At 46.2% G+C, this 23,670-nt stretch overlaps 1 protein-coding gene across 2 annotated transcripts; it reads left to right on the top strand.

Moving 5' to 3' along the window:
• Nucleotides 1-219: 219 nt before the first annotated feature.
• On the top strand, nt 220-22,965 carry pou2f3 (POU class 2 homeobox 3). 2 transcript variants are annotated; one of them, XM_088939567.1, is made up of 13 exons: nt 220-364; nt 4,577-4,633; nt 12,466-12,500; nt 14,504-14,605; nt 15,032-15,128; nt 15,813-15,901; nt 17,418-17,597; nt 18,274-18,415; nt 19,567-19,700; nt 19,979-20,143; nt 20,287-20,350; nt 21,002-21,116; nt 21,424-22,965. In XM_088939567.1, exons 1-13 carry the CDS (start codon nt 334-336, stop codon nt 21,464-21,466), a joined length of 1,254 nt encoding a protein of 417 aa, XP_088795693.1. In that variant the 5' UTR covers nt 220-333; the 3' UTR covers nt 21,467-22,965. The 2 variants fall into 2 exon arrangements, with proteins under 2 accessions (XP_088795693.1, XP_088795694.1); XM_088939568.1 differs by lacking the exon at nt 220-364 and adding an exon at nt 3,887-4,144.
• The last annotated feature ends 705 nt before the right edge of the window (nt 22,966-23,670 follow it).

The following is a 23,670-nucleotide window of genomic DNA, read 5'->3' as shown; positions in this document are numbered from 1 at the left end:
GAAAGAAACGGGTCTGTCGTTTCTGCAGCTGGGAACCTGCGGGCACGTCCAGAATCTCTCTCCCGCGCGGAGGGTACAGCCCACCTCTGGCCCTCACCGCCCCCTCTCTCCATCAGTCACCAGTGGGCTTCTATGCAAATCGTGGTGTTTTGCATGGGCCGGGAGCCAGGTGGTGCACAGCGCTGCGGGCGAGCTCGTGGGGCGGGGCGGCTCGCTCGCGGAGATGTACCTGTCCGGGTGACGTCAGGGCAGCGCTAAGACTGAAGCGAGAGGTCCCGCGATCCACGGTTTTGTTTGGGAACAGCAGCGATTACAGAAGCGGAGGCACTCACGATGGTGGTGACATTCGACCCTTCACGCGTAGGTGAGCGGGCATGATTTCGTTGGTCTTCAGCTCTTCGTTTGTGTATTTTTTTTTAACGACACGGTGAATCGCTCCACATGGTTTGGGCAGCCTCCGTACAGTGTCAATATGCAAATATACTTTCGGGAGTGTGGGCTGTCAAAATTAAATGCCTTCGTCGTCTTCGTTTTCCGAATTATTTTACGTTGTTTTTGAGGCGCCGTGTATTCAAATGCAGATAAAACATCTCTGTGGGCGCAGCTGATATTTAGGCAACACAAGCTGACATGTTGCATTTCGGCGTAGGAAGTGACTGAGGGCAGGCTGGCGGTGCCCTTAACCAGTGCTCTCTGTAATTTCGGTCCTGATGCTTCATGTCGGACTTCTAGTTGGGCTGAAGGTGCGAATCTGCAGCACCTGACGTCTCGTGGACCGGCTCTGGCCGGACACTTGTGACCGGTGGAGTTTACTTGTTAACGGGACAAGACGGGACGGGCAGGAATATTGAAAGATTGTGACTAACCCCTTCAAGCAGCCTGGGAGTACCCTGTTTCACTCCTTTCCTAACAACTCCCAAAACGGGTAGGGGGTGGACGGAATCTGTAAGAACTGGAGACCCCCCCCCCAGGTCCAGGCTGGGATTCCTGGGTGTATCCCACAGTTCTCGTTTTCCCTGGAATTACCCGATGAGATTTTCCATTGTCTTTCCAGCTTCCGTAGTACAGTGCAGTCACGCACTCCAGGATGAAGGAAAGAGCTGGTCCGTCCTAATCGCTGATCTGACACATTTAGTCATCCCTGCTGAGAGGGGATTTTTTTTAAAGGACCCCCAGACCGGTCTCCCAAGACTGGGAGAAATCACGCCCTGTCGTTATTCCCGAGCTCGCCTTCTGCTGTTTCAATATTTCTTTTTGCCTTTCGGGCGAGCTGCAGTGGGGTGTTTGTGTATGTTTGGTAACAGACTTCAGAAATGAGCAGGCTTGTTTGTTTTCTTTTGAAGTTCTTGAACTTGCGCAGTGCCTAAGCTAGCAGAATCTGGTTAGGGAGAAGAGCAGAGCAAACACTGTTCAGGACAAACACCAGAGGTGCTGGTATCTTTATCCCACTGCGGCTGTTTTTTTTTATTTAATTCTGTCGTGCGTCGAGCCACCAGCAGTATAGGAGCAGGACAGAAAACATCCAGTAAACATGTTTTTTTTTTTTAAAAGCACACTCCACACGTTACCTGTTGAAAGCAGCTCTTTCCTTTCTCACTGTGCTATGACCTCTCTTCGGTCTCCCCCACATCACACTGCAGCCTGTGGCCTCCGCTGCCTCGTTCGCAGGTTGATGTTCGAAAAGGCCCCGAACAGCCCCCCCCCCCACCCCCCGATCGCCCCTCTCCCCAGGAACACCCTCCGGGGGTCGTTCTGTGCTCCAGCCCAACCAGCAGCGCGGGCTCTCCTTTCATGTCGTTTTCCCCTCCCAAAAAAACGGGTTTGCACAATTTTAACTGTCGACGCTGGAGGAGTCGGCAACGTACGCTGCAGCTAGGTACGTGCCACCACACTTCGGTGCTGAATGTTCATCTCGATCGAAGTAAACTGTTTACAACTTGGCTGAGACGGTATGTCTATGCTCTTTGTAAATGTGTTTTTTTCATTTTTCATGATCATTTTTGTGGCTTGATTGCCAGTGATTCTCTCGTTTGTGTGCAGCTTTAAGCTTGCCTTGCACACGTGCTCTGAAATGTGGCATAGACTATTTCAAAAGGGGATTTAAACCTCTGTCTTGACTTGATCCAATTTGGCGTATTATTTCTGTATCTGACGCTGCTGTAGCAGAATTTTTCAGTCTGGCACGACATCAGAGTGTAGAGCGTTTTTTTAACTTCTCTCTCTGAAGGAGTCCTGAGCACGCACCACTTCTAAAAGCGTTCAGCCCTTCAATCTGAACATTAAAACAGGGTTTGGTGGCTTCCTGCAGGTGTAACGTCATGTGCTGGTGCTGGTGGGCAGCAGGGCCTGACAAATCCATATTCAGCTTCAGAGAAGCAATTTTCCAAAATCATGGATTGTACAGAGAAAGGACTGTGTTCACCTGACGAAACCTGGGAGTAGGGAGTAATACTGCTGTCCGGGCTGGACTCCACTGCTTGTGCAAGCTGGCTTTGCTAAGGTCCTTAACTTCATTCAGTCTCTCCCTCCTCCCCTTGACCTGTGTGCAGTGTGGCTGCTGTGTGTCACTCAGGGGGGCTGCAGGACAGTGGTGGGGGAAGTTGATCACCCCCCTGTATGTAAAGAGCTTTGAGATCCTTTGGGATAGAAAGCAGTAGATAAATGCACGGAATTATCATTCATCCATTTAAAAGCTGTACAATATGATGAAGAGGATGGCAACATGATGTATACAAGCCTCACTCAAAGGGGTGCACTGACGTATAGTATAAATTTAAAATAAAAAGATTGCCATTCATTCATTCATAATTACACTCATCCATCCATTCCCTGACCTCTTCATCCAATTTAGGAACTCGAGGGAGCCAGAGCCTATCCCGGCAAGCAACGGGAGCAAGGCTAATTGTAATTAACAAACGATGAAATGTTTATTTATGAACGTCTTCTAAAAAAATAAAGCTTCTTCTGCCTGGCTTAGCCCGCTAAACTTTTATCTCCCCGACTGCTGCTTCCCGTCCACAACGAAAACCATAAGAAAACCACGGTTAATAATAATAACGAATCATCTTGTCCTGCTGGTGCTATCGGGCTGGTCGGTCGCCTGTCTTTGAATTTTGAGATGCTGAGAGAAATCCCAGCGCAAGTCAGCGCTATAGCCCGTAGTTTCCCAATCGCTAACGCCCTTCAGGAAGGCGAGAGAGACGCTTGTAGAGTGTTATTTCGCGAGTTTGCTACATACTCTCTTAAATTAACTTGACGCTTTACAGCGTCTGTAAACGGACATAGACATTGTACAACTCCTGAAAGGAACGCACGTATTTTTTTTAACTTTTATTTTCCCCCTTCACTTTTTTTGGTGGATTTATCGGTGTCCGGTAAAGCACACAAACCTGCAAACTTCTGCTTCGTTTTCACTTGTGCGTCACGAGGTTCCGAGCAGTCCTGGCTGCGATAAGCACGGGATCTCTTTAACGTGCGCATTTCACGACGCTGCGTGCAGGGGTCTGAATTTTATTCTTCTCATTTTTTATTTATATATATATACACACACTTCTTGAATTCAGGCAGATGCATTGCATGATTTAAAGCAGAATACTGGAATGGCACGCCGCGACAGCCAGATGTAATACACTGAAAGCACGATATAAAGGTGGTGAATGTAATTAATGCTTATCCATTTAGCCTGACCAAGGCGTGATCGATATATAAACAGACAAGACACGTGAGAAAAACACATTTTAGGTCAATGCGACGGTGTGCTGGGGAAAGAGGTGCGTTTCGCTGCTCTGGAGTCAAGCCTCGGCTCTATGCAAAAACGATGAGGACTTGATAGGCTGCACACCGGCGCATGCAAATAGTCATCTTATCAGTCCACTTCGCCTTTTACGAGCTGAAAAAAAAAGGTTAATGCGTCGCTCCTTGACCCACCTGTCCAAAAAGGGGGTTTGGGCGAATTTGAATAAAATATTCCCCTCGCAGTAGCTGACAGGAGAGTCTTCAATGGTTTGGAGGCAGAGCACGATTACAACGCGAACTGATCGTCTTCACTGAAATTGGGAGGCTGCGCTGAGCGCTGGAGAAGAGAGTCCTGCGATTAAAATATAAAAGGGACCAAACTTTGTGTATGCTTTTGAAAGGGTCAAAGGTAATCAAAATAGGACGCTTCTAAAAGTTCACTTTGTTTAAAAAAAAACCCTGAAAGGCATGAACTGTTGGATTTTTGTAACCTTTTGTTTTGCTGTACTGTAGTTGCAGGTAGTGCCAGATGTTATTTCAGGGCAAGGAGAAGTCTGGTCGTCCAAATAAGGGAAATTAGCGAACTGTGCGCATTTCAATTGAACGGAATATAAAAACGTGACACCAGAAAGACTCGGAGAGAACTACTGTGGTCAAAACTGCTGGGATCACCCTCTAACTTATGAATATTATAACAGCAATTGCGTGTCGGAGAAAAATTTGAAAGTCGAATATATTAGAATAACGAGGTCATTTTACTGTGTGCGCGCAAGCCCTGCTTGCGTCGTTTCTGCCTAAAGTTGTGGCCCTTTAGTAAAATAAGCTGTTTTTATTATTACAGATATGAAGATGAGCGGCGAGGCTGTGGAGCCGACAGAGACCCATAACAATCAAACAGGTAAGGGTGTTAAAAGTTTTCATCTCTTCGGTTTGTCCTGACAAAGAGAATGTAATCATTTTTCTTAAATACATTTTACTAAAAAAGATTTCAAGGTTAACGATTGACAGAGCCCGTCAGTTTTTCAAGAAGAGGCCAAAATAAGAATGATGTCTAGACGCGAGTCACGGAAATTCTTAGTTTTTAAATATACATGTATTTGTATAAAAGACGCTGTGTACGCATATAATTCCTTAAAGGATCAAAATAAAGCAATCCGAATTACGAAAAGGCGTGAGTTGGCTACTTATATCAGAATTAGAATATCAAAATTCGAGTTTTTAGTTGACCTATTGAAACCAGGCGTGATTCGCACGCAGTAAATGTTAGGCAAAGCGAGGGTGTTTTGAGAGATGTTAGTTGCAGCCAATGAAAACATTTTAATCGGGATAAGGTGCTGAACATTAAACATTCGACTGGATTAAACATAAATAGCAGCATTTGATGTATTACTTTAAATATTCATTTATTTTGTGTGCCTGTCCCTTTTTTAATTCGTAATCTGGGCAGTTCCTCTGTTAGGGCTCCGAACGTGATCGCTTCACACTTCTAAATCCGGAACAGTTTCGGCCAACGCTGACTTCTGTGTGGAAAGGTGTCATTTTAAAAAGATAGTTTTGCTCGAAGAAGAAGCGGCGTGGGTGTAATATATAAACATTTTTTGGGAGAGGGTCAGCTGTGTTTCGCTTTAGCGTTTTCGGAGACGGGAGGGGAACGCCTTGGGAATTCGGGATCAGATCTGTGTCATGTTGCTATTATTAGTCTTTGAGGCTTTTGTCCAAAGCGACACGGGTGTAGACACACTTACACAGGTGGGCTTATTTCTAGAGCAGTGTGAGTGAAGCACCTCGCTCCAGGGTTCAACAGAACTGCCCCACCCGGGAGTTTCCCTTCGGAGCGCTCGCCCGCTCCAGCGCATGCAGTACAATATATCCAGTATATTGGAGTACGTTTGTTATCTCGCCTCATCAGGCTAACCTTGGTGGTCCAGCTTTGCGCATTTATAGTGCAGGTGTGTTTTCTGTAATTATCTAGCTGGCCTGAAATAAAAACAAAACAATAAGATAAGAAAACAGTAAGTCTTATGAAAAGGGGAAGCAATTTTCTTTTCAAAAATAAAGTAACGGTTCAAAGTAAACTGAGGGCTTTTTAACGTTCCCTTTGGTGTTTCCGTTGCTCTGCTGTTGTGCTTTTGTCTTGTTCGATAGCACAAACGTTCACATCGGCGTTCAGCAGTACTTGGGTCCTGCTTGTGAGCTGGTCACCCCTTTTTTACACAGAATGTTCTCTCATTTCCACTTTCCTGGCTGTAGTGTGGTTTTTGTTGTTTTATGGTTGTACTGCAGTTTTTATTTTTGTGTCCTGTGATTATTTTCCCAAAAGGTGCTTCCGTTTATAGACAAATTTAAACAGTCTTGCGGTTTTTATTTTTACCGTTTCAAAACTGTTTTTCAGATTTTTGCAAAGACAGAAGGCTTTTACCGTCTTGTAGATGTTATACAAACAGGGTGGTGCATTTCAATTTCAACCAGGCAAACTGCTTATTTCGTCTTCAGAAGGAACTGTTGAAAGTGCACAAAATTTAATCTTTCTTCCTCTGTGTAGGTCAAAAACTTCAATACATACATGTCACACTTTACATAAAACCAAAGAACAAATTAAACAACTTTATCAAATTCCCTTCAGTTAACTTTAAATGAAACCGCTCAATCAGACTAGTGTGAGCCACAGTTACAGGAGTGGAAACTGGGTGTGGAATTAAGGTTAAAACAAGGTTATTGCTGGTGCCTTACGTTTGTTTTAGAGGTGGTTGTGTTGTGTGTAATGGGAAAATTACCTTGTTTGTGCAATCTGTCCTAAAATAGTAAATGCACTGAGCACTGATGAAGCTGCTCTTCGGCTGACTTCCCAGCTGGTTACACGTTGCTCCATCAGTTTTTGTGCCTTAAAAACTGCAAAGGTTGGGGCACTCTCTAGGTATCGCGCAGGTCGATGCACGATGCAGCTCGATGGAGGCATCCTTAGGCGTGTTTTGGTGCCTGCATGAAAACTGGCAGTTTGTGGGTGAACAGGTCTCGTGTTACCTGAGCTCTGCATGTGTAAGTGAACCCCATCTTCTGTCAGGCTGAGGTGATGCACAGTCCAGGATGTCTAGACCTGAACAACACTTGGGTGAGGTCACGTCCAGCTGCGATTAGGTGTAATATTTGGAAAAACTGCTTGGGTTCTTTTGACTGTTTTCAAAAAGGACAGACTCAGGTGCTGAAGTAGCTTTGAGTGGGGACCTGCAGGAGTTTGCACTGGCTGCAGAGGAACAAGTAAAGTTTAATTCCATGCTGAAAGGTAGAAAGAAAACAATACAATATTTGGACTGGTAAGCCTTCTTAAACCATAATTAAGGTTGATAATTCCACATGCTAAAATGCCAGCTGTGCCAGCAGAGCGATAATCAATATCCCAGCCATTATGCGTGTTGGCAGCGTCTCAAACCGCAGAAAAGGCAGGTCACGCCACCTCTTAGGAAGGAGTTTTTTTGTTTTGTTTTTTTTTATGAGAGTTTTCAGGCTGAAAGACCTCGGTGTGTTGAGACACTAACTGGATCCTCCGTTCAATGTAGCTGCACCTGACGTGGCTCTCTTCCCGGCAGTTAAACTGCCTCAGATTTAACAGGATGTGCCGTCTGAAGCGGTGTGTACAAGAGCCCGAGTCACTGCCCCCCAGCCACGATGGGAGATGGAACACGCAGTGAAATCGGGAACTGACTGACACTGAAATGTGGAACTTCGAAACGGGATGCACAGCCTGCGGTGCCTGTAGAACAATAGCAGAAGATCTGATGCCCACATTGACGGGTTCTCAGGGAGCATATAAAGCAACTAACATTTCGTATTCAAATTTTGTCTGTGGTTCAGCAAGTTTCTGCAGGGCGCTCGCATAACCTTTAATGCTTTCCTCGCCTGTTGGCGAGATCGTAAAAAAGCAATGCAAGAATAAACTTGGTGCTCTTCAGCACTGTGGTGTGACGGTGGTGTATACCATACGGTGTCTCGGAAAGCCGGAGCCTACCTGGCAAGCAGCAAGTGCAAGGCAGGGGACACCCTGGAAGGGGCACCAGTCCATCGCTGGGCATGACAGCGGTGATCACCTGATATTCGTACCCCACTAGGGTTGCCCTCCGTGCTGCACTGTTGATTTTACTGCTCAGACTGTAAGCTGATAATCGTAAAGCTAAACTGGTTTCTGAGAAAGCAGCTGTAGGGCAGGTTTTGAATTGCACTCTTCCTTGCACGGGAGGTGGGAGTCGCAGCAACCATGCTGAATTTCTGTGTGGTGGGCACCAGTCCTGCCTCACAATTCCAGTGTCCTGGATTCAGTTCTGAACTCAGGTGTCTGTCTGTGTGGAGTTTGCATGTTTTTGCATGTCATTCATTTTTTCTCAATTGCTTTAACTGTTTGCATTTCTGGTTGCATTTTCCTCATTGATTAATTGAACCATTGGATTCCAGCCTGTGATTTACTCTGTTTTGGGATGAATCTGTTGTTTACTTCAAGCAGGATATCTTTACACAGTTACCATCCATTCTCTGCTGATTTCATGTTGATCCCATTCTGCATCTCTTAAGCTCTGTCTTAATAGTCTGCTTTCTTGAAATTGTAAACCTATCAGAACAGAACAGATTCAAAATATACTTCAAAGCTATATTGTGATTGTCAGTCCCTATTGGTTTCTGTTTCCTCAACCTGTCTTGACCTTGAATGCTTTCAGATGAGTATACATCATTTCTATACAGGTATTCTCCCTAGCAGGTTAAAATTAAACTTTCGACCAAGAATCTCTTCTTCCTCTACACCCAACATCCCTGACTTCATCATATGTCTACCACTGATTGTCTTCATTTCATCTGTCTTGCCTTCCTGTGCCTGAATACTCTTTCTGATTGTTCAGTGCTACATTTCTACTTCTTCCAGCCTTCCCATCTCTCAGGAAGAGGTGTTTCTGCGATTCCATCTCCTGCTGTTGCTGCAGCTTCTGTCTGATACGTTTGGTCTCTGACACTCATGGCACGCGGGTATAAGCACTGGATTACAGGAACTGTGTTTTTCCTGCCGTTTGTGTCATTCTGTTCTCTCTACTGATCTCCTTTGGGTCTTCCCCCTCTTCCATGCTGGTTTACACTGTTTTTGAAATTCGTCTCATTGGCGTGTGGACAGATGTGCACATTTCCAGCTGCTCGCCTTGGCCTGAGAAACCACCTGCCTGGTCAGATCTCCTCTCCGCGGGGTGAGCAGCAGAGCGTGGCGTCACTAGAACTTCTGAAGTGGTTTCAGCTCAAGCTAGGGGCTGAGCGCTCGGGTTATTTGTGTTGCTTGTCTGTACTTTTTGAAAAAGTCTGGAGCCACTCTCCGCTCTTAGCTTTCCTCACCCTCCTGACATTTATTAAACTAATTCTGTGTTGTGGAATGGGCACTCTGACTTTTTAACTTCTTTGTTGCCTCTTGAAACAATACTGAGTCGGTCTGGCAGTCTGGCGTGTTCCTGTTATTGTAACGCAGAGCTCCGGTGCCCGCTGGTTGGGCAGTGTTTTGTAATTGATAAAGTGACGTGTTTTCTCTAATATTAGAGTTATAATTTTAATATAAGAGTTAAGATGTCACCGAGTCAACACCTGGGTGGTGTTACCAGGCTCCGAGAGGCTCGCCTGCGGCGTTCGGCTTGTGTGGTGCCCGATTCTCCACCGCGCCGTCCCGTGGGGAGAGGTGTGGGAGGAGAGCTGCTCCCTGGTCCAGGCCTTCTCTGCTACCTCGACACCACCTCTTGCTCAAACTTGTCCGAGGATGGGGAAGGGGGCCGAGCGTGTCGCGCCTTCCCTCTTCGAATTTTGTGGTCTGCTTTTCCTGGGCAGATCCAGTTCTGCCAAGACCATGAATAACCTGGAAGCATCTATTTGGCCCTTAGGGATAATAAAGACACTCTCTCTCTTCCTGCATTAATAGGAATCCAGAGTTCTGTGAGAGCTAGCCGCCTGCGTCTCCTACAATGAGACTCTCAAGGTGCACTATTATTATAGAATTAATTACCAACCTACTACTCCATCACAGGGGAGCCTATTCCAGCCAGCAAAGGGTGCAAAGCAGGGGACACCCTGGACAGGACACCAGTCCATCACAGGGCGCACACACACTCACACCAGGGCCAGTCTTCCCAGAAAGTCTTCCCAGAAAGGAAGATAGTACCAGCATGTCTTTGGACTGTGGGAGGAAACCGGAGCACCTGGAGGAAAGCCAGACGAATACGAGGAAAAACATACAAAATCCCGGCCCACTATCAAAATAACTAATCATAACATCTCGAACAACAATGATTATTATTGATGTCATTATTAATACTAGTGATAATAAATATTAATTATAGTATAGCTCATGGCTCAGCTTTCTAGTGCAGTGTGTTTTTACTAAATTCCCATACTTGCTTCTCTCTGAGAGGGTGGGATTTACTGATCCAGATGTTCTGCAGATGTTGTGATCTTGAGTACAAAACGTTTGCCGGCCGTTTCTGTCTGCTCTGTGGTGCTGTAAGAGGGTACGTTGCCGCAGAGTGTGTGGTTTTGTTGACAGGCGGGTTTCTCCTAGAGACGGCTGGCTGTCTTTTCCCCCTTCTCTCGGCAGGCTGCAGAGGGCTGAGCGAGGGGGGGGGGGGGAGCTCTTGGCCTCCCCCTCCATCACTCCACCCGCTCTCTCGCTCAGGTGGAGCTTATCTGCAGGCCAGCAGTTGACGGCGCACCTGGGGGCCATGTGTGACCATTCAAATAAACGGGGGCTCTGAAGGTTGCCACGGATACAGACCTCGGCCTATTTGCATGGGCTCATCATTTCCATACTGGAAGTTTGGCAGCAATAGGAAAAAATTTCCATACTGTAGGACACCAGACCCAGTGGGCACTGCAGACATGGAGGGCTATAATTTGACATTCAAATCAGGGAGATTAAAGAATACACGAGAAGGCTGATCTTTTTCACCTGACAAAGGCCTGCTCTGGAGCTGAAGCCTGTGTTGCTTATTGGCATTGACTTGAATGTTTTTGGTAAGAAAAATTTCTGCAAAAGGTGGTGCTGGGGAGGGGTCTTTTGTATTATTAATCTGTAAAGCAACAGCTTTTTAACTCGCCCAAATTAAATTTTTTAAATGAATTTGGTGGACATCTTTTGGGGGGGGAAAAAAGAAGTTGACACATTTGTCCTTCTTAAACACAGTCCTTAAAAGGGGCGCTTAGCCCTATACCGTGACTGAAGATGGTCTAGTTAGTAATAACATTAAGAAAATACACAGCACTTACTGTACATAGATGTAAAAAAATGAATTAATCTTTAAATGTAAAAAAATATTTTTGTTAGTAAAACATTAAAATAAAGTTCCCTTAGGCTTTTTAGGTTTTAATTTAGCAGACCAGATAAAAAACACAAATATGAAGGAACTTGTAAGAAGACTGAGAAAGAATGAGATCTTTGCCTGCTGTAGATAAAGTTCACAAAGTGCTGTCAGTATTCTGCAAATGAAGCAGACCACCACTGGGAGAACTGATAAGATGAGATAAGATCACTTTATTGGCCATATACAATTTCTTGTATTAGGAATTTGTCTTTTCACATACCCCAACTTGCTCTCCACGAGACACACAGACAAAGAGAGAAGCTTGGGGTCAGAGCACAGGGTCAGTCATTGGACGGCGCCCCTGGAGCAGTTGGGGTTAAGTGCCTTGCTCAGGGGCCCAATGGAGAAGGATTCCTCTGCCGGCTGTGGGATACAAACCAGCAACCTTCCAGCCGCAGGTGCAGATCCTTAGCCACAGAGCCACCGCACCACCCCAGTGAGAAAGTACAGGGCAATAGCAAAAACTGATAAACTGCAGCTGGTTAAAACATCACAGCCTTGTAACAAGCAGTGAAGGCCACATCTGCACCACTGCATGTTACTGAAGACGATACCCTGACTTCTGTCAAGAACTGGCTTGATGAAATCCACAGATCAGTTAGCTACTGATTACTTAACCTGCTAAAGAGGGCTTGTCGTTTGTAACCTCCCTTATGTTCGTGCTAAAATACAGTGGTGCAGAAGTGGTAAAGGAGTAATATCTTTACTCCTTAAAGATATTACTCCTTTTCACACTTCCACATAGTTTCGACATGGTTCGTGTTTCTCTATTCATTCTGAAGAAATTCTCTGGGCTGACTTTGTCAGTGCCTTCGAGGTTTTTGAAAACAAGAATCAGGTCCTCTGTACTAGTCTTCCGTGTTCAAGACTGATAAAAGTTCAGTTCTGTTCTCCTGTTATCCTGTCAGTGTAGGAAATGCCTTTAAGTCTGGAAATGCTGATTCATTCATTCTAGAACAGAAATATTTTCTTAACTTCGAGGTGACCATAATTGCACAGATTAGTCTGGTGTGTGTAGCTTTTATTAAAATATGAGTTTTCAGCATCAATAACGGCACCTGTTACCTGAATGCCTAATAGTGGGGATGTAACCCTTACTGACACCAGATTTTTAATTTGAAAAACAATCTTCACCAGTCAAGCGTGGGCAAATTTATAGTAGGAAATCACAGTGGGTTTTGAATGAAGTAGATAACGATTTTGGTCTTAATAGAAATCAGTAGAATTTGCTTCTTCCTTTAAATATACTTAAGAGACTTGGTATAAAATTACCTTTGTCTTCCTTAAAATCCTTAAGAACACTCGCCCATCTCACCAGAAACCTGTGTGAAATCTTAAGGTTGTTGTTTTTTTTTTTTTGCAGACGATGAACGCAATGGGCTGGACTTCACAAGACAGGTAAGCGATGGAAATCCATAATCTTTAACCTTTTCCGACACCTGCGACCCTCATCAGCCCTCGGAGAGGTCCGGGTTCGAGGATACATGCACTGAGGCAGCTCTTGGAAAGAGCTCGCTGTTGCTCAAGAGTATGTGGCCCAGCCTCTATAGAAAGCTGCTCGAAACTGAGTTATTTGAACTTTTTGGCAGTGAAGATGGACTCCGAGATTAATTGACTTAAATTAGCCTATGGACTTCATACAGTTCATTCCAAATTTTATTTGCTGTCACTCAATACTAAATACTTTCAAAGGGCATATTCAGATGAGCCACATGAGATGAGACGATAAGAATACTGTCTCTTAATGACACCTACACGCTGCAGCAACTCATCACAGAGTTCCAAAGTGTATGTACGGCTGTGCAGTTAACATTAACATTTTACATTCAAGGACAGTGAGTGCTCCCTGGTGTGTCTTGACTGGGAGTTATATATCCCTTTCCTTGAGGAATTTTTCTTTTATGCTGACAAAAAATGCATTGGTGCAGGTCAGAGTATGGTACTTGTTTTCTTTATAGCTTTTTAAATTTCAAGGACTGAAACTTCTCAAAGTTGGAGTTCCTGGTGTCTTGCATGTCCCACAAATATTTGTATTTAATCATCTCTTTGGGAATATCTCCCAAGAAATCCTTGTGCACTAGATATCACAATGGTGAAAATAGATCAGATGGTTATTGGCTGATTTGGGTGACAAAGTGACTGGCCACTGTGACCTCACTTCCTGTTGTGAGAGCTGTCACCTAGCTTTTTCTTTTATTGATGCAAGTCCTGCTCACATGACGGACTCACATTATGGAAGACGCTGGAAGGGTTGATAACACACGCAGAAGAATCTGCACACTTTTTAAGGTTTATATTCAGAACTGCAGTAGCAGTGTTCTTATAGCGTAGAGTGAGAAAAGATCTGCACACACTAAAATGTGTTGGGAATAGCAAAACGTGTTAAAGATGCGCAGCTGTACACTAACACATACTGTGAGACAACGGATGGTATTTGTTTCACCTCTTCAGGTGTACCGAGCTCCCTGTTGCCTGTCAGTAGCGTTTAGAGGAACAGCCTGCCAAATAGGATAATTAGGTTAGGCGAGTTCTGGGAAATGCGATTAACCAGAATGAGTTCTGTAATGAAGAAGAGGTGTGGCACAGTTTCTGCAGAAGTTCAAAAACTTCAGAAAAATCCAACAAGAAGCAAATGTGAAAGGATTTTGCCTTCACTACAAGACGCTGCAAGACTCCTGGCGCTAGGCAAGAGGGAGTTAAGGCCGCAGCAGGGCTGGTGTCTCGACTCTGCAGGAAATAGCTCCCAGGGTCTCCTGGAGATATTTGCATATCGTGTTGCCAGCAGGGAGGGAGGGAGAGAGAAGGGGTGGGGGGGGGGGGTGTTTGCTGGAGGTGCTGTCCTGTTCAACCGGTACAGGATCACATCAGCGCAGCACAGCAGTCACGCTGTGAGAGCAGCAGCAAGAAATGGGAAAACAACCGCAGTCACACTAACAGCAGGAGACGGTCTTCAGACCTGCAAGGTTTTCATAGATTTCCCTTTCTTGTCAGGTACCGTAGGTGCTGGCTTTTGTGTTGGTGCAGCAGTGTGAAGGAGGGTTACAGGTTCCAATCCCAGCTATGGCGCTGCTGTTGTAGCCTTTAGCACAGAAACATCGTTAAAAACCCCCTTTGTTACAGATGACCTAGTCCTGGTCACTGTTCTCAAACGCCTTGTCAACAAGATTGAATACAAGTTGTTTTAAAAATGCTGTTCTGTTATGGTGGCTGTATTAGGTATTATGTGACATGACTGCGTTAACTGATGCGTGTTTGGATGGCCCTCTCTTCACGTGTGCATTTTCACACATGTGAATATTTTAGTTAACCAGAGCTTTTGAATACAGGGCATTTTAGATAAAATCATTATCTATGATTTATTTAGCTAAATCATTTCTCAGCACCTTTGGCTGTGTTTTCAGATCAAGACGGAAGACCTCAACGACTCCCCCCACTCCGTGTCGGCGCTCAAGACGTGTCACCTAACACAGGGGTCCCCTATGGGCGGGGGACAGCTTTCTGGGGTAGGGCTTCACAATTCCTGATTGACTGACAGGTTTGGGGGGGCGTGTCTGACGTTAAGGTGGCTCCTCACACCTGCACCGCAAAAAAACAACCCCTATTATCTTTAAAATTTTTATCTCTCAAGGTTAATAAAAATATCTTTTTTTTCAATGCTTTTAGTAGCGTGTATGCAAAAGCCTAATGGCATTTGTTACAAGCAGAGCCACTAAGTGGCCTGAAAACACTCATTAAAACATCCAAGCCCGTGTGCCTTTTTTCCTTCTCTGAACCCCTAATTTAGTCCTAGGGGTCCCCCCCAAACGAGGCTGGCCTGTTAGAAGGGTGTCTGTGTCAGCCTGGTGGCCGCAAACAGGCTTGAACCCCAGCCTGTTGGAGCTTTCCTTACGCTTCCTCGGAAGACGTTTTCACGCCCGTCTCTCCCTCAGGAACTAGCTTCCCTGCATCCGCTGCTGCTGGTGTCCGGCTCCCACCTGACCCCCCCCTCTCCGTTCCTTCTGTCTCAGACCCAGACCAGCCATCAAGGTGAGGAGCAGTCGGATGCTGGGAAAACAGGTTTTCCCCAAAGCGAATCATTCCTTTCTGCTTGCACTGGCTCTAGAAGCCATTTCACAGATGGGGACCTGTTCATTATCTTGTTTTGTCAACATTGGGTGAATCTTTGTGGGCAAAACGTCTGTTTGGGACGCTGGGATGTGTTGGTCACTTGGAGCTGCAGACCCAGTTTTAGCAATGCTGTTCCCGTTTCTTTGCATTAATGCAAGTGTGCATCCGTCTGGTCTCTCCTGATCTTAATGAATGAATGAATGTACAGTATGAATGCCACTCAGGTGTTTAACACACAGTCCATTGTGAAGCTCCTGGGAGATGATGTTTAACTTTCTAAGGAGATGTAATCTTTAAAACCCAATGGGAAACATGTTTTGACTATAGGGTCATTTATACGTATTTATTCACATTATCACTTACGTTTCATTGTTACAAAACACAGCTGTAATAGCTGAGCTTGCAGGTAGCATTTTGATGGGGGGAAAGAATGTTGGATTTCCAAGAATGTGTTGGGGGAAATCATGGAAGTTGAGTAAATTCACAGTTTCTGTTTGGTCATGTGAATTGACTGAAGTGATTATTGCTCTGCTGTATTGGTCTGGGAAATAAATGGAGGGACGTGTTGTGCCTCAGTAGTGTTTTTTTTGCTTCTTCTTCCAGCCTTACTGCAGCAGAACCTCCTTTCCCTGCCCTCCCAGTCCCAGTCAGGCCTGCTCCAGCACCAGCCTGGATTAGCGCTCACTCCCCAGGTGAGGGCCCTCTTACTGGGGTACAGCTTGCAACGTTCCTGCCTGTGCTTTCTGACTTCACACCGAGAGTAATCGCATGAAATAAATGATACATTTATGTTGACGTACTCAATTATCTTTAACGGTCATGACAGTCGTGCAATTGGAATAAAAAAGTTGTGGAATACAAATTTGTTTTTAAGTTTATTTTCCTTTGTGCTGCACTTGCTGTCAGTAATATCAAGGATCTTTCTTTTCCACGGGATCTTTGATTAGATCAGTTGAAGCGCAGCGAGGAAAAAAAATACTAAACGAAGCTGCATCTTCTTTTTAACCAAATGAAATGGAAATTTTTTCTGTGCAGAAACTTCAGCTTTACTGCAGCGGTAAGACAGGCTTCTTAAAAGGATATTTCACTCAGGGAAAAAGGATATCAAATCTGCTTCTAATGCCCATGAATGTTAATCAATTTTATAATAATTTAAATTCCACTCAAATTGGGAAGGACATCGTGCGTGGCTCAACTGGTAAAGGAGCTCACATGTTTAGGTTGAGCTCTAAGACCAAGGGTTCGAGCCACACTGGAATGGGGATTCCCCAAGTGCGGGTGCACAGTTGACTGAGCACCACCAATAATTATAATTGCTTACACTTATATAGCGCTTTTTCTGGACACTCCACTCAAAGCGCTTTACAGGTAATGGGGACTCCCCTCCACCACCACCACCACCAATGTGCAGCCCCACCTGGATGATGCGACGGCAGCCATAGTGCGCCAGAACGCTCACCACACATCGGCTATCAGTGGGGAGGAGAGCAGAGTAATGAAGCCAATTCATAGATGGGGATTATTAGGAGGCCATGATTGGTAAGGGCCAATGGGAAATTTGGCCAGGACGCCGGGGTTACACCCCTACTCTTTTCAAGAAATGGGATTTTTAATGACCACAGGGAGTCAGGACCTCGGTTTTACATCTCATTCGTAGGACGGTACTTGTTTATGGTATAGTGTCCCCATCACTATACTGGGGCATTAGGACTCACATGAACTGCAGGGTGAGTGCCCCCTGCTGGCCCCACTAACACCTCTTCCAGCAGCGACCTTAGTTTTTCCCAGGAGGTCTCCCATCCAGGTACTGACCAGGCTCACACCTGCTGAGCTTCAGTGGGCTGCCAGTTGTGAGTTGCAGAGTGATATGGCTGCTGGCTATAGGGTAGGGTAGGGTGCTCTCTCTTTGCTCTCGGCAACACAGCGTCCCCTGTGACCTCTTGTGATGCAATTGGAAGAGAGGCAGCCTGTGCCTGACCCCCATGCACAGCACCGTGTTGCCTTGAGGTGTTAAAAGACTAGTGGTGGAAAGGTGGCGGGTCGCAGGAGTTGAATTTCCTCACTCCCCCGTGTGCGGTAACAGGGTTTGTTACTGATGTGAAACACATGGATGGCTCTTCCAAAATCAAATGGGTATTACAGAAACAACTGGTGATTCTAGATTTTTAAAAATTTTGTTTTCATTATTTTTTTTTATCACTCGCGCAGGCAGTGGGACGGTCAGGCCTGTCGGGGTCTTCTCTGGACGGACACTTGGAGATGCCGCCTCACCTTCAGGTCCCCAAGCACATGGGCGCATCCCAGCAGGAAGAGCCCAATGACCTGGAGGAGCTGGAGCAGTTTGCCAAGGCCTTCAAACAGAGACGCATCAAACTGGGCTTCACACAGGTGCTGGTGCTGGCAGCTGGGGGCGGGTGAAAGGATGGACAAGAAACTTTAAATCACATTTGAGGCTGACAGCTGTCCCAAGTTATTTCAGATCCTCTGTTAGTAGCAAGAGCCCTGTTATAGTATTTATTCCAGCATGAACTCCCTGACTCTCGGCATTTGTGATTCAAATTTTAACAATGGCCATGCCAATAAATAAGTAACTAGTGTTGTTGATCTGGGAATAGCCTAGAGTTATTTGGAAAATACACTTCTAAATATGGAAACCACATTCTTTTTTTTGTCCTACAATAACATCATAAGAAAGATAAAGGAAAGGAGACCATTTTGGCCCTGCTTGCCCCTTTGACAGTGAGTGGTTAATTGATGAACTGATCCCAGGATCTCCTCCAGCTAGTTCTTGAAAGAAGCCAAGTTATCGGCTTCAGCCACATGGCTGGGCGGCTTACGAAAGAGTTGCAGGGATGCAAGTGAAAAAGTGAAATCAAACAGGAGCTGCTTGTGTGGACACAATCCTGCACCGAGTCTGCTAGACAGTCTTGACAGTGGCCCAGCCCTTACTCCTTGGAACAGGAACCCTACCTCTCCAAATATCTGAGCCGTGTGCCCGCTCTGCACTGCGCCTCTCCTTTCTGGCAATGCGCCGCTGACACCAGTGTCGTCTTTTTCCCCACAGGGAGACGTGGGCCTGGCCATGGGGAAGCTCTACGGAAACGATTTCAGCCAGACCACCATCTCTCGCTTCGAGGCTCTGAACCTGAGCTTCAAGAACATGTGCAAGCTGAAGCCACTGCTGGAGAAGTGGCTCAGTGATGCAGGTGAGAGGGTCTGGGGCAGGTCAGAGGGGCCGGGGTAGAGCTGAATCAGAGGGTCTGGAGCGGAGTTGGGTTTTTAAAGGGCTGGGTCAGGGCGGGTTAGAGGGCTGGGGCGGAGCTGGGGATAAAGGGGCCGGGTGGGGTCAGGGCGGGTTAGAGGGCTGGGGCGGAGCTGGGGATAAAGGGGCAGGGCGGGGTCAGGGCGGGTTAGAGGGCTGGGGCGGAGCTAGGGATAAAGGGGCAGGGCGGGGTCAGGGCGGGTTAGAGGGCTGGGGCGGAGCTGGGGATAAAGGGGCAGGGCGGGGTCAGGGCGGGTTAGAGGGCTGGGGCGGAGCTGGGGATAAAGGGGCAGGGCGGGGTCAGGGCGGGTTAGAGGGCTGGGGCGGAGCTGGGGATAAAGGGGCAGGGCGGGGTCAGGGCGGGTCAGAGGAGCCATGGAGGGTTTAGGGAAGGGGTGGTCAGAAGGGCACAAACGGAATGTGTAGCCCTTATATATCCCCTACTGACACAAACAGAATGTTATTTTACTCATAGATGTAATATATTCCTTATTGCCACAAACAACACATGTAGCTGTCACGTATCAAGGAACACCTGAAGAAGGACCCACAGGCGAAACATTGTATCTCTTTTCTTTTAATTTCAGCATGGAATAAACTTTTATCTATTCCTTGCAGCCTATGCATGCTGTCGTAGCTACGTACCTGCCCTTATATTCTCCTGCTCACACAAACAGAACTCTATTTATAGCCCTTAGTTATCTTATATTGCATTAGAAGTATAACTTATAGTCTCTATAAACTGTATCTCACATTTGCACAAGTGCTGTACATTTTCTTGGAAGATCTATACCTAAAACAGATAATGGCATGTGTTCAATATTTGTGCATTCATATATTCAGCATCTACTTCTCGGAAGTAAGTCTGAAGAGTGAATTTGTTCAGTGGTGGGTACGATGTCTCTTTATAATTTCTCTCGTTTGCAATTTCTGACGCCCTTGGATACACGTGAAAAACAACAGTGCTCACAGTGTGCACGGCGTAGGAAGGAAAGGGAGCTTGCGGTCTTGGCGCTGGTGAATGAGCGCCGCCATGATGGCTCATGACCGAGGTTGACCGTTAACGCTGTCCCGTCTGCCTCCCCCCCCCACCAGAGAACTCCCCCTCAGACAGCATGGCCAACGCCACCTCCATGCCCCCCCTCATCGAGGGCTTCGGTCGAAAGCGCAAGAAGAGAACCAGCATCGAGACCAACATCAAGCTCACACTGGAGAAGCGCTTCCAGGACGTGAGTATGGGTCCCTGCTGCAGGCAGGGCCTGACCTGATAGCTTAGAGAAATCTGAGGCCTAGCTGACAGAGAGGGCTTCTTTAATCAAGCTCACATATTAACACTGCCTCTTTACTCGAACTGAACCCCAGTGAGTGTACAAAACGAGTGTGTTCCAGGGGAGTCTGGAGGTTTTCAGTTATGCGCAGTGGGCTGATGTGTGCGTCACCCACTGAAAAGAAAATGCAGGTGAGTGCTCCTGCTTACCGTGGGGTGTGCTGTGTCTCTCCTGCCCAGAACCCCAAACCGAGCTCAGAGGAGATCACGCTTATCGCCGAGCAGCTCACTATGGAGAAGGAGGTGGTGCGGGTCTGGTTCTGTAACCGGAGACAGAAGGAGAAGAGGATCTGCTGCCCCATGTCGTCGTCTTCCCTGAAGCCGCCCACCTACAACTCCAGACTGGTGAGAGCTCATCCTTTTTCCTCTGGGCTCCTGTCACTCTCTTGCTCCTCTGCCTGTCCCCAGCTCCCACCGTTTCATTTATGGATTGGTTAACTGAAGAATTTGCCTATGGCTAAGTAACTCCTGTCCACTTCCTGTTTCAGGTTTCCACTTCCAGGTCATTCAGTCCGCTGGCCGTCTCACAGGTGCACAGTACCATGAGTGGAGGTGGGTTTTCTTTCCACGTTGCATCGGAGATAAGAAACTTTAAAACCATAGCAGTGAGGCTGCTGAAATTAAAGTATACGTTTGTTCCCATGCTTCAGATATTTTCTATCCAGAGGAACGGATACATACCAATGCAAATGAATTGCAGTGGGACTGCAATAATATAAACCGTCTTTTGTTTGCCTCCATTTCCTGATGTGGAGCACGTATAGGTGTCCACTTGCTCACAAGCCCTGTGGCTGCAGCTTCTTCCTCCCCCTCCTTAGAGATAGATAATTCTGTAAACCTGACGACTTAACCAAGGGGGGTGCAGACGTTTGGGCGTCCTATGAGTTTAAAAAATCGAACTTTCTATCTTCAAAATCTTGTCCCTCAAAGCTTATGGCTGCAAAGAAATGAATGAGAGGTGTTTAAGCTGCACTTACAGGAAACTGAAGGTGCAGATCAATGTTCATGACAATCTGATAGTAAATTTTACAGGTTTTTAAAAGAGCAGATAGTACTTTATAGTATAAGGTGGGCACAAAAAAGTGGGCTTTAGTATATTTGTAGATTGTAGACTTGGAGCAGATGTGATGCTAAATTTGCAAGATTGGTCATCCTGTTAGCTTTCACAGACAATAAAGTTGTGTGTGTGCGTCTCTATTGCAGTGTCGTCTAGTTCATCTCCCAGCAGTCCCAGTCGAGGCTCCTCCCCTAGTGGCCTGTCGTCCAATGGCAGCACTCTGACATCTCAGGGCGGGGGCCAGTCTCTCAACTCCACTGGGTACGAGCACTTCGCTTCCAGGCTGTGATCTGAGCTGCACAGCAGACCAGAGTCCCATCAGAAGATCGTGACATAAGTGTTAACCCTGGGGGAATTGGGGGCATTCGTGAGCAAGCACTGGATTAAAGAATCACAAGTGCCATTTGAAATGTTCTAATCAGTTGGGCTAAACAATGAATATTTTGATTGTGAAGGGTACTTTCCATGGCTTATGTGGCTCATATAAGAGCCCAGGACTTCATGTCACTGAAGGCATGAGACAGTGAAGCCCTGTTTCATTCCTTTTTGTCTTGATTGTTTCCCTCAGGCCTTGGTATCGAGGATGGAACCACTCCTCCTATCTTCACTGAAGCGCCTACCCCTCCCAACCCGTTTGGCACCAAGGATATTTAAACACCATGTGAAAATGCAGTCAATGTGAAAGAATTTATTTTTAAAAATGCAACACGGTAGAAAGAGCGAAGATATGCAATGCACACAGAACTACTGTCAAAGGTGAACCACTAGGAATCTCTGTTTTTCTTTATCTGTCTAGATGCGTTATAAAACAGATTGCGAAAGGTTCGTCCAGTGTTCTGTGGAACTGCATTACATGTCGGTGCTCATGTACAGTAAATAAGTCTTAAACGTATGTTTTTGTGGTGACAGAGTGCCTTGGGTTGGCACAGTCACAGGACACTGCCAGTCACTATACCTGGTCACCCACCCAATCTGCAGTTCATTTCTGTCCAGTCCTCTCCGCCACATCAGATCAGACTGGAGAAAAACCGAACGCGCCTCTTTGCAGGGCTGACGTGCGAGTCTCTTGTGTGCCTCATGGGGTTTCCTTCCAAGGGGTGACGTGTCAACGGGAAGGGAACACGGATTCCTGCCCGAGTCCGTGCCGATCGAGGGGCACACGTGTGGCGGAAAGGTGCGGACTGCAGCAGGGGGCAACCGACTACGGACTCGCTTGGGGATCTGTAGCTTGAGCCGACATTGAAACCCAGATCTCGGGACAGGCGGTAGATAAGCAATGCAGATGGAGCTTCTCATTCTTTAGTGCATGGTAAAGGTTTTTGGCTTGTATCTGAATATCCGCTGCGCTAAGAGGGTTCAGACAAACGAGGACAGGAGGACAGCACGGCTCCTGTAGCGAAGGAAGGAAGGGGGGGTAGCTGGCAGTACCCCCCAGTTCAGGGACCCCAACTCCTGGGTAGACTTTAATCACCAATTAATACAACTGAAGTGTCCCACAACTTTGTTTAATGTTTACACTGCAATGACGATTGTACAACTAGAACTAGAATGCAAAAAACAGTCCTTCATAAATGTACATATGGACACATCATCCTGGACCGCTCACCTGGGGATCAATAATATTTTTTTAACTTAAACGTAAAACTTCTCTGTATTTACAGTATACAGCTTGATGAACCTCCTGTTTTGGCTTAAAGACAGCTGTGTTTTAAAGGGAATTTTACTGTTATGGCTGTTACTGTGTGAACTGCCAAAAGTTTTAAGTACGTTTTTTAATTTATTGTATTTTTCCACATTTCTGTTGTTGTTTGAGTTTTGTTTTCATCTTTTTATCTGTAAAATGAAGCTGAAGGACCTTGTTAAACAAAACGATTGTTAAACACCCCCTTCATTCACTGGGTGCAAACTAGTGCCTTGAAAAAACGTATTAAAAGGTGTTGAAGTGCCTAAAGATTCCTGTAGTGAAGTAAGTCTGCCTTCGAAAGCACAGTCTTTCAAACTGTAGAGCTGGAATTTGGAAATATTTTTTTTTATCATTGTTAGCTTTAGCTAATAGCTTTGAAGGGGAATTTTCTTAATTAAAATGTTAATAAAACTTTGTAAATATAAATTATCCAGACTGTTAGTGTGTATTTTTAAATGCTGTAGTAGTGGGGTGAAATAGCTCTGTACCTGTGCCCTCGGAACTACCGGAATGCTGTAAAGAAAGATGCGGAGACTCAAAAAACTGACCAGAGGACAGATGAATGATCAAACATCTTCACCGTTCAGTTCATTCTCTCCTCCTTCAGGTGTAAAAAGCGCCGGCTGTGAAAATGCAGGGGTTCTTGGGCAGTAAATACCTCATGTTGGACCTGTGCGGCAGCTGTCGGCTGAGCTGTAATGCAATCGCCTGTCCCAGGAGGGCGCTCTCACTCGCAGACGTGGATTCAGCTGGTCGTAGCGTTTCAGCGTTACCCAAGGCGCTCGGGATGTTGCAATGAGATTGCCAATCCGGCAGATGTCACTTCTATCCGATACGGAGAGCAAATTGGCTCCCGGGAAACGCTCTCTTTCCAGGCGGCGTTGTTGACAGGCCCGTTGTCAGGGATGCAGGACCGAAATTAGGCGCTGAGGGGGCGGGGGAGCAGTAAGAGAGAGAGGGGGGGTTGGACAGACGGGGCAACTGAGGAACTCGGGCGAGCCGAGGTCAGCTCCGGTGTAGCGCTCCACGGCCCTGTGGTTTCACGCCGCGATGTGGAATTATGTTTAGCTTCTGAAACACCTTGAAGACAGCGCGTCCTACAACCCCCGAAACGTGAAATTGCACTCATGT

Source organism: Atractosteus spatula, chromosome 22 (genome assembly GCF_055471065.1).
Source record: "Atractosteus spatula isolate fAtrSpa1 chromosome 22, fAtrSpa1.hap1, whole genome shotgun sequence".
Classification (NCBI taxonomy): Eukaryota; Metazoa; Chordata; class Actinopteri; order Semionotiformes; family Lepisosteidae; genus Atractosteus; species Atractosteus spatula.
The sequence above is the reverse complement of the archived record's forward strand: the minus strand, read 5'-3'. Positions and strand labels throughout refer to the sequence as shown.